Here is a 10982-nt window from a genome sequence, read left to right as displayed (position 1 = left end):
GTTAGCAGTGTGGTCCTGTTAGCAGTGTGGTCCTGTTAGCAGTGTGGACCAGTCAGCAGCATGATTCTTTATCTCCCTGCTTCTGGGAGATTAATTGTCTGTCAACAATCTAAAAATAGCATTTTTGTTTCTTTTTCCAAATCGTGACCTTCACATGAGGCGTGTCCCAGAGCGAGATTTTCAGTGAATTGTTACACGCCTACTGTATGTTCTTCAACACGGGGTGAACTGAGGACTCCATCACAGCTCGAGTGTAGCCGCAGGAATCCTGTGTTGGACAGCAGCGTGATCGGTTCAACATCGTTTTATCTTTCTTACCTGCACTCGTTTGTCCATCTGAAAATCTGTTTTAAAAATGCTGAAGTATTGTGCTAACAGAGTTCACTTAATGAGAGTAGTAGAGGCAGGTGTGTGTATGTTTTTGTGTTATTTGTGCTGTTTGTGTTTTTAAACTTTTTAAAATTGGCTTTTTGCTGCATTTTCTTCTACTTTCTGTGTTTTCGTGTGAATTGATCTGCCTAAAGTTTGAAGGAGTACTCCTGCCGTTCAACGCTGCACAGTTGGTATCTCCAAACGAAAGGGAATCTGTCACATCTAGTTGTGTTGCTGTAATGCTTCTTTTGAGATGAGTGCCGGCATCTTCCACTGTCCATATCATAGGACTTCACTGACAAAAAGAAGTTCAGCACACAGAAAGAGTGGTGGAAATCAAGCAAACTGAGTGTTCAGAAACTGGGAGAAACTGGCGTACCACAGGGGGAGGCGGGGAGACCTTATTGTCTTGTTGAAAAATTGTACCAAGGTGCTGAGTCAGAAGGAATAAGGAAAAAGTTAACAGCCCACTGGCAGACCTCACATTTATGATAAATAGACAGATTTTTGTTGCAGTCTCGTTAAATTTGAGACCAGTGAGCTGTGAGCTGTGTTTTTACAGGCCAATTTTTAAAAATTATGCCCCATTTTATGTGTGCATGGCTTGCAAAACTATATTCTAGGTCGTGCCCATTGTTCTGTTGTCTGTAGCTCCACCCACACCTTTGGTGTCCAACTTATTAGCTGTCCTCAAACTTATAATTTTATTACTGGCGTACACTTTTGAGATTAAGCTAGATGAATTTGGACCAATTGTTTAAAGAACTGGGGCCTGCCATACCTGCACTGCTCCCTATGCTTTTCAATGGAAACCCCGATTCTTATTCACCTCTAAATAGGTTCCTGGACTGGATATCTTTTTATTATTTTGTCAACTTTAATGTGGCCCGATCAGAGACGTGCAGCCACAAAATATACATCTAAACCAGCAGCTCAGCCTCGACACATGTGCTGTTACTTGTAATGGCATTTTACGTTACAACGTCAATGTAGTTTTTCAAATATGACCACCCAGAATCCCATAGGATTATACTGAGGGTACTTTAAATCATAAGAAATTTGTACTCTTAAAATAAATAAATGTTTGGAAAAGTCTCTTAAAATAATCACTGGACGTTCCTCTATTGATTATTGATTTGGTTCAACTCTATTCAAAATGGCTGCCATAACTAATGCATGTGTAGGTTTCCTTAGTCATTTTTAGAGATGCTGAGCTAAACTTTGGTACAGTCATAGCTGCTTGTAACTTCAAGCTGTACTCCTAGTGCTACTAAGCTCTTTCCAAATTCAAAATGGCCACTGCTGCTAATACTAATACTAATACGAGCTAATACACATGTGACTATAACTTGGTAGGTGCCCATTCGCATCCCAGTGAGATGCTCCATTAAGGGTTTGTTTTGACGGGCTGATGGATGCTCTGGCAACTGCCTGATAACACTTGTGACACCACCTCCTGTGCCCTCTGCTGTTGGTTTTAGCTCCTCGTACTCTGAATAAATTACAAACTTGGTGCTGGTCTTCATGTGGACCAAACCACGTCCATGTCAGACCCGTCCTTCTGGGTGCCTTTTAACTTTGTTTTGTCAGTGAGCTTAGCTGAAGATGTTAGCTGGGTGACTTCACTGTGATACCATCATGTTTTGAGTCTGGAGAAACTGTAAATATTAATATAAAGTACACTATAAAGCATAAATCAGAATAAATATTCCAACTTGGCTCCAGTTTTTGGTTGAAATCTTGTGGATTCCAGTGATTTTGGGGGAAGCTGGAAGACGGAGGCTCCCTAAATCAGTGGTTCCTAACACTAGTCCTTGAGGAACACCATCCTGCATATTTTAGTTTGTTTCTCTGCTTTAACACACCTGATTCAGTGATTTACTTCCTGAAGTTCTGCAGTAGCTTGTTAATCAGCCGTTCATTCAAATCAGGTGTGTTGGAGTAGAGAAGCAACTAAACTATGCAGGATGGTGTTCCTCAAGGACCAGTGTTGGGAACCACTGCAACAGTGATGGTTGTGATGGTTAATAACAACAACAAATAAAACATTCTCGTGACGTCTAAATGCGTTGGTGTTGTCTCACCGCTCTGTGTTCTCTGTCACTGTTTGAGTTCCTCTAAACGCTCTTTAAGAACCACATTTCATGCACACGAGATGACTTGAAATCCAGCTGTGTCACTTTATCCGAAGCGTTTATATTATTGTGACAAATTTTCCAGGAGGTTGGAAGGAGTTGAGGAAACGTTTTGTTTATCCAGAGAGACGAGTCATTATGTGGCGCAGCAAACCAACAGTCTGAGCGTCGTCTCTGTCAGGGTTCAATAAAAAGAGGGGATGAGGACTTGATAATGTCTTTAATCGGATAAAAGAGTTGGAACTAATTTAGGAAATGCTCTAATCCCCCACCCCCTGCTGAAAATGAAACAGCCTCCCCACACTTCAGGACCTGTGAGGAGTCGGGTGTGATGATGTTACAACGCTGTAGGAACCAGGAAGTAAATGTTCATTAATATATTCATTCATGTTGGTGAGCTTTTATGTTGAAATGCTCAGAAATAATAAAATGAAACCCTGAAGGGCACGTGGCTCTTAAATCTGAGTGTCCAGCTACTTTTGTTTTTTGCCTGTTGCCACAATAGGCGGGCAATCAGGACTTCCAGTGTCTTTCTGTTTATGTGTTAGTAAAATATACACCAGGAATGATAGTTTTTATGCTGGATGTCCTTCCTGACACAAGCGCAGACCACTGAGCTACCACAGCCCTCTGTGTGGAGCAGAGCTGCTATCTAGGGCGCCTGGGGGAGCAGATGGTGGGGGTTAAGGGCCTTGCACAAGGGCCCCGAGTGGGCCAAATGAGGGTGGAGGCAGGTGTGGGTGTTTTACCTTTCCCACCTGGTCTCCATATGGAGGTGTGGGTTACTTTATATGTTCTGTCTGGAACAGGTCTCTCTTGTAAATGAGTCCTTGGGGCTCAACGAGGCTAGCCTGTATAAATAAAGGTTGAATGGGATGAAATATTTTTCATGTTGGTGGTGGTGGTGGTGGTGGTGGGGGGAGTTGAATCAGCGACCTTCTGTTAACAGGCCCACCTTCTCTAACCTCTGCACCATCACTCCTCGCATTCAATATTGATATAATTGACGTATTTATACAATTACACAGTAGTTATACAATTATTAATTGTTATTAATTATTATTGACTTTATTTATTAGTATTACACAGTATTTATATACTTGATTAATGGTGACTCTCAGCTACTGCCACACCAAACTTGACCTCACTGTCTAAAACTGATGGAGTGATAGTCGTTTTTGTGTTGGTTAAGGTCTATGAGCTGCAGCAGTCGTCTTGAATCAGGTTGAGACCAGAAGTTAATCAGTTGTAAATGTACGTCCAATGATCACTTTCTGAGTTTCAATAAAATCTGTCCTGCGATTCATGAGATATTTTGCTAACAGACAAATAAACACACAGAAGCAAACCAATTATATTTCTCTGCCAAGCTTTAATGAGGTTTAATATCATTGTGTATACAAACAGCACGAGCAAAAGACAAGTTTGAATTTTATGACAACTTTAATGTCATCTAATCTAGGAGTGGTTGTAATGTGTCCCTGTGGCCACTAGAGGGCAGTCTCCATCACAACAAAACAACGATTTAAGGTTCTTTATTTGTATATAAAAACTATCAAAGTTTTAAAAAGTATAAACTATCAAAGACAAGTCAGGTCTGGACGGATTAAAATAAATAAATAATTATAAAAACAAACAAACAATAAATAAAAAAAAATTAAAAATATCTTAAAACATCTATTTTTTCCAGATTTTTATTTTAATCCGTCCAGAGGACCTGACTGAACCTTGTTAGATTTTTCTACCTGGATTATTGAGCATGCATCAGGACATCCTTAAAGTGTTCACAAACAAAACTGAATTTGCATTCATTAAAGTCGACAGTCTCTGAAATATGCAGACGTTTCTTGTCTTTAACAATCTTCTGTGGGCGTTCACACACAGACAGTTCCAGACTCACGTCACAGTCACGCTGCAAAGTTTTTATATGATGCTCAAACCACAGATCCTCTGCTGGACTGAGGTTTGGACTCCAACTGGACCATTCTAATGAACATGCTGGTCTGACTCGTTCTGTTGCAGCTCCGGCTGGATGTTTCAGGCAGGGTTGCCAGATAAACATAACTTTTTTTTTTTACCCCTTCCTTTTCTGTGCATGTTCACCAAACACAACACACACTCATCTTACAACACTCCCAAAAATATATGACAGTTTGGTTCAAAATACAATTTTAAAACTCCAGTACAACAGTTCTTAATTTTTTACCTGGCAACCCTGGTTTCAGGTCCTCTTCCTGAACCTGGCCCTCTCCAGTCTCATCTTCTGTGGTCTAACTGGATTCATGTTTCAGCTCCATCCATTTCCCCGTCAACTCTTAGAAGCTTCCAGTTCCAGCTGAAGAAGAGCCTCCCCACAGCACGATGCGGCCACCCCCATGCTTCTTCACAGACTTTAGTATTTCATAGTTACTGTGAGTCCTCTCATATTAACACTTCCTGCCCGGCCTGTGAGTTTAGGTGGACGCTCATTTACCTTTTCACGTTCAGATGGATTGACGGAGCTCCGTGAGATGTTCAAACACCTAATCCTGCTTTAAACCTCTCATAGAGTTCCTGCAGGGTCTTAGAAAGTCTAAAAATATGTCCTGATTTTCCATTTTAGATCCTCAAATACATTTAGTTGTGTCTTAAAATTAATCGCCTCTTCCATCAACGTTTTCTTTAAGCTCTTTCAACGATGTGACAATAAGACAAACTTTTATTTAGCAACTTTGAATTTTGAAGCTTTTAAATTCAATTCGTGTTCGTCTTTAAAGGGCCTCAAATTGATCGGAGTGGAACGTGCTTTCTGGACAAGTCTGGTGTGTTCCTTGGTCTTCATGATGCTGTTTGATGACTGAGAGTAAACCGCTACAGAACCTCAATTACGTTAACAAAAAGTAGTAAATTTTGAAGTTCATTTTTGCAAGTATACTTTAAGTTAAGTATATCAAGTATACTACACACCATGTACTTGTAGTGTACTAGAAAGTATACTGATTTAATACTTGTTCAGACTAAATTGGGAATTTTTAGTTTATAAAAAGTATATTTCAAGTATACTGTTTTAAGGTTTTATTTTAAGTTTACCAAATTATACATTCAAGTACACTCATCTATATACAACTAGTGTACTACGTATATACTTGTGAGTCTCATTTTTGTTAGTTGAAGTACATTTAAAGTATACCACAAGTATACTTTTCTCTATACTGCCATTGCAATAGTTCTACACTTCTAGTCCTCATTTCAGTTTATTTAAGTACACTTTTATGAATAAAGAGAAACAAAGAGTAATAAAATATAATAAAGAAAATATAATAAAATTAATAAAAAAATAAAGAGTAGCATAAACTAAAGTACAAGTATAAGCTTTAGTATTAAAGTATAAGTTTACGGTAAGGCTTAGTATTAATGTACTTAGTCTTAACTTTTCTCTATACTTTTCAGTATTAGCCAAGTATACTTCACTATACTATTTCTAAGCATGTCAAATAAAGTTTATACAAAGTAAACTTCAAGTACACTTCCTCATTTTTAGTGTAAAATAAGTATACTTGCAGTACACGTAAATAAACTACTCTTTGTTAAGGGGTTATAAGGAGTTGAGGCGTCACCCGGTGAACTTTATGAATGAATGAAGTGATAACTGGTCGCAGTGATTTCAGGTTCAGGGAGCTGAACAGCACGCCACGCTTTTTATTTGTAAAAATAAAATGATGAAAAACGTCTAATATTTTTTTACTTTGCTTTGATATTTCTCATTAATCCCAGTGAAATGTGTTAAACGTTGTGGTTAATGTAAATAAAGGGGTATTAAGACTTTCCCAAGGTCAGCAGGTCATTTGATTTCATATTTTATTCACTGTATTGTATTTTTATGGACTGACAGACAGCTGTCACTACTTTCCCTCATCGAGTGTCTCACGCGTCTCTCCTCGGACCAGTCCACTCCACCACCATGTGAGGTCCAGTTAACCGGGTTTCTCTTAATCCTCACCCTGTTAAGGAAACCGGGTTTCTGGTTGACACTAGGAAATCAGGTTACAGCAGAACAGCAAGCAGGTGGTGACTCACCTAATGGAGGAAGCAGAAGTTTTAGAGCATCTAACTGTGAAAATATGCGCACACCTGCTTTATTTGTGACAATGAAGAGACATTATTTAAATAAATGCATGCTCTGTGACAAAATTAAACATGGGCCAATTAGAAACAGATGCTCATCAGTGCAGCTCCACGGTTTTTTCTGTTTCCGGTCCATCACTGGCTGCTGAAGAGCCGCACTTTCTCCACACAAATGGGTTAAAGGGCTGTCTGACGTCACGTGACCGCCCTGTTATATAATATATAGGTCAACACGTTTCACGCTGGCACGTGCAGCCTTCTCTCTTACGTAAAGTCTCGTGCAAAGGTCTCGAATTACACTATGTAGGTGAGTACCAAAGATCGTCCATCTATGCGAAGAAGCATCACTTCGAGTCAGTGTTTTGAGATGAAATTTAAAACGTTTCTCAACTTTGAGAAAAGGTTTGTGAGCTCAGTCATCCAGGTAGATAAAAACAAAAACGGTTAAATCAGGTCATCTGGACGGTTTTTTTTTTATTGTTTTTTTTTTTTTTTTTTAGGAGAAACGTTTCATTTTTCATCTGAAAGTCTTCATCAGCCTGATTTAACCTTTTTTTGTATTCAACTTTTAAATCACTTTTGTATTAACAAAATATAGAATGCCCAACAAAGTTGTCAGGTCCTCTGGATGGTTTCTACAAAAACAAACAAACAAAAAAAAAAAACAGAATGCATGCAAAACTTTTTCAAACATGCTGTTTTAAAGAACAAGTATTTTTCTGAGTTTAATAGATACTTCTAACTATTTCTTGGTGTCTGACATGCAGTAAATGTTTATTTTGTAAGTTTGAGGCCTTAGATGTCATAAAAGTGATGGGGGATTTAATCAAATCTATTGTGACCAAGAATGATAATCCAACTGGTCCTAAAACAAAACCCTGTTGTACCCCACATCCCAGTTTTGTTCATAAAAATAACCCAACTTGTTTATTAAAGACGAGACCTGAATCCCTGTAGGCCAGGATCTGAGACCCCCACCAGCTTAAGGAGTCTGTTTATTGTGTTAGTGCTGACTCAGCTTTCACACTGTTGTTTTCCTGGTATTTTATTTTCAGAATATTTTCACAAACTTTCTGTGTACTTTGTGCTGTTTTAGCCATATCAAGTCTTTCAGCTCATTCAGCAGATGGGGTGCCATATGGCTTCTGGTTTTGTACTTTTTCAAGTTTTTTTTTACTTTATTTACAAAAATGCTCCTCACAAAAACACAGAGATCGCTTAAATTCTTTCAATACAGTGTTCTCGTTGAACTCTGCTTCAGTAGTTTGTCTAAGTGCTACTTTCAGCTACTCTTCTGCTACTTCTGGCTTTTAACAAGACAGCTTTTAGCTTTCAGCAACATTTTGGTGAATTAACTGGTCCAGATGAAATGATTTAAACTTTTTTTATTATTATTATTAACAAGCCTTATACTAATTTCAGCCTTCAGTTAGCTTTTTGCTCATTTTTATCTTTTGCCATTTTTAGCTATAGCTTTTTGACACTTTTGGCTAGCATTTGCTATTTCACCACTATCAAAGTTCATGCTCAGTCATCCAGGTACAAATCTGTTCAGTTTTGTGGAAAGACATTTTGCCCTTTATCCTGAGGGCTTCATCATTCTGAGGAGTCCCATCTTATCACCAGCAAACTGGTTGGTCCACTAAAAGAGTGCACTGCTAGTGGGTAAAAGTTTACTTGGGACTCAGACTGATGAAGTCCTCCGGATAGAGGGCGAAACGTCTTTCCACAAAACAGAAACAGTCCAGATGACCTGATTGACCATTACTTCACCACTAGCTATCATTATGCTACGTAGAGCTTTTAGCCAGCCTTTTTCTACTTTTAGACAACTTAAAAAGGACCAGTTTCATTATTTTTTATACATTAACCACAATTCAAAAACAATGTCTGATTTTTATTAGTTGATTTCCATTTTCCTTTTGGAGTACTTTTCTTTCCATTTCATGTTTCAGTCATCTTGACGTTTTCTTTTTTATTATTATTATTATTTTTTTAAAGAAAGGGTTCAAACAAAAAGAAAAATGCCTTCTGAAAATCCGACGGAGTGAGACCTCTTCTTTGTCATTGCTCTGATCGGTGACGCGCCTGGAGCCTCTTATCCAGGTCACCAAAACATGCAGGCAGGGAGGATGGGTGTGTGTGTGTGTGTGTGTGTGTGTGTTGGGGGTGGGGGTGGGGGGGGTGTCCTGGCTCTATTTAGCATGAATGAAACATTAATTTATTGATGCTGACATGAGCTCATCTGTCATGCCAGATGGTCCTATCTGTGATGTTGTATCATTAAATCAAGTCCTGCTGCCTCCTATAAAACTTAACAGTGTTCCATAAATCCATTCACAACAATGTGACGTGTCTACCCCCCACCCCCACCACACGCAGGCTTTGTCAAATGTTACACGAGGAGGAGTGTTAGAGAGAGGAGGGGAAAAAAAATGAAGTCAATTATACAACACCCTGGCCCTCCTCTCCTCCTCCAATCCTCTCCTCCTCCTCCAGCTGGAGGCTCGGATCACTGGGAGCACCGGTTCCGGTCCGTAGGCATGTCGGCTGGGGGCTCTACCGGCGGGACGGCGAACAAACCTGCAGGTAAGAGCAACACCTGTGCGGTGATGCGCGCACCTCACGCACTTTTGTTTCTTTTTGCAGAAATTACTAGAACACCGGTGTTGCAAACAAATTGGTTACTGAGAGAACGCGAGCTAGATGAGCCGCGGCTGTTAAACTTTTTATCTTTAATGTTTGGCGAGTTGACACAAGTACATAGACTTTCTGCGAGGAACAAACTTCAAGTTAACTCTAAACGTATTAAAATAATAATAATAATAATAATAATAATTAAAAAAAAAAAAAAAAACGCCGGTTGCCTGTGAACTGTCTCCAGTCGCGCGCTGCAGCCGATTCGGGCTACTCGTCATTGTAACCATGGCGACGCGTTCTTCTTCTTCTTGTTATTTTTTTGTCATCTTCACCCGCAACGTTGATTCATATTTTCCCAGTCTGTTGAAGTCTTTCGCGTCTTTCCCCAAAACGACCCACGCAGGAGCTACGTCACGTGGTCCCGCGAGGCTCCTCGGCGTCCCAGCGTCTTCCAGAACTGGGTCAGTGGATCAGTGGAGCAGCGCTGCCTGCTCCGGCCAGCAGAGGGCGGCAGAGCGCTCGACCGGGCAGAGATGTCTGCAGCTCCTCAGTTTTTACTCTCGTCTTTTACAAAATGACTTTTTTGTTTCTTTAACTTTTTTTTTATTTAAATTACAACTGATTACACTGAGGGCTGACACAATAAAAATGGCTGCCGCAGCCAACTGACCTTAGTTATTAAACCATACAGATGTTGGTTTGGTAGTAGCTGAGACTGATCCTCATCACATGTTCCGAGCATTAGGCTGTGCAAGATGCGCCATTTTAAAATCTTTTCAAGTCAACTCTGTTAATAAAATATCTCGTGAACTACTGGACAGATTTTAAAGAATATATCAGGAGCTGATTAACTTTTGAAGTCCATTCAAGATGGCCGCCTCAGCCATATCACTATAAAACAGCTATTATTTGGTTTGTTTTACAGAAACTGTGTTCAGATCTGGAGTGGCTGTAGCTGAGAGTCATCCCCAACACCTTTGCTTAAAACTTGAGCATGAACTGTTGGAGTCTGTTAGCAAAATATCTCGTGAACCACTGGATGGATTTTAATGAAACGTTGAGAAAGTGATTAGTGAACGTACATCTACAGCTGATTAACTTGGGAGTCAGTCCAAGTAAAGATGCTTGCCACAGGTATCAGCATTAGCCAGTACAAGAAAATGTCCAAGTCTTAGTCGATTTCTCAGCTAATGAGCTAAAATTTGATGTGGTAGTAGCTGAGAGTCATTCTCCACACAAATGCCTCTCAGCCTAAACCTCTGGCATGGAGCCAGCCACTGTAGCTGCATTAGCTAACAATACCTCCAGGACTGGTGACCCGGGGGCTACATCTGGCCCACAGGTGAGCTCAATCCAACCCACCAATAAGTTAATTTAAATTAAAACTAGACTCAAAATCATTCAATAAAGTTACGTAAGGACAACAACTGCTGTACGTTCGGCTCCTGAGCTGTTGGCTTTCAGTAACTGTGGCCCCCCTGAGCACTTAGTTACGTAGCTCTACACTTGTGCTTTATGGTTTGCAGTGGTTCCCCTGGGTTACTTACCTTGGGAAGGTGCTCGTCTCTTCGGGGTTTGTGTCGATGCAGGGCGGAGGGTGGGGATGGAGAAGATGAGCACGCTTGCATTGTGCGCAGTTGTTGGGAGTGGGGGTTGGTTAGTGTAGTGCTACATTAGTACCTATCTATCGTTAGTGCCCAGCTATCGTTAGTTCCCAGCTATCGTTAGTGC

General features: G+C 40.1%; 1 protein-coding gene across 1 annotated transcript in view; it reads left to right on the top strand.

Annotated features, from left to right (window-relative positions):
- Positions 1–9098: 9098 nt before the first annotated feature.
- The window catches only part of LOC119428188 (aryl hydrocarbon receptor nuclear translocator-like protein 2), a 28377-nt gene continuing 26493 nt past the window's right edge, over positions 9099–10982 (top strand). The window contains exon 1 of the mRNA XM_037695833.1: positions 9099–9200. Coding sequence (XP_037551761.1) covers positions 9155–9200 — 46 coding nt within the window. The 5' untranslated portion in view covers positions 9099–9154. The remainder of the gene's footprint in view (positions 9201–10982) is intronic.

Source organism: Nematolebias whitei, chromosome 22, assembly GCF_014905685.2.
Source record: "Nematolebias whitei isolate Nwh7 chromosome 22, NemWhi1, whole genome shotgun sequence".
Classification (NCBI taxonomy): Eukaryota; Metazoa; Chordata; class Actinopteri; order Cyprinodontiformes; family Rivulidae; genus Nematolebias; species Nematolebias whitei.
The sequence above is the reverse complement of the archived record's forward strand: the minus strand, read 5'-3'. Positions and strand labels throughout refer to the sequence as shown.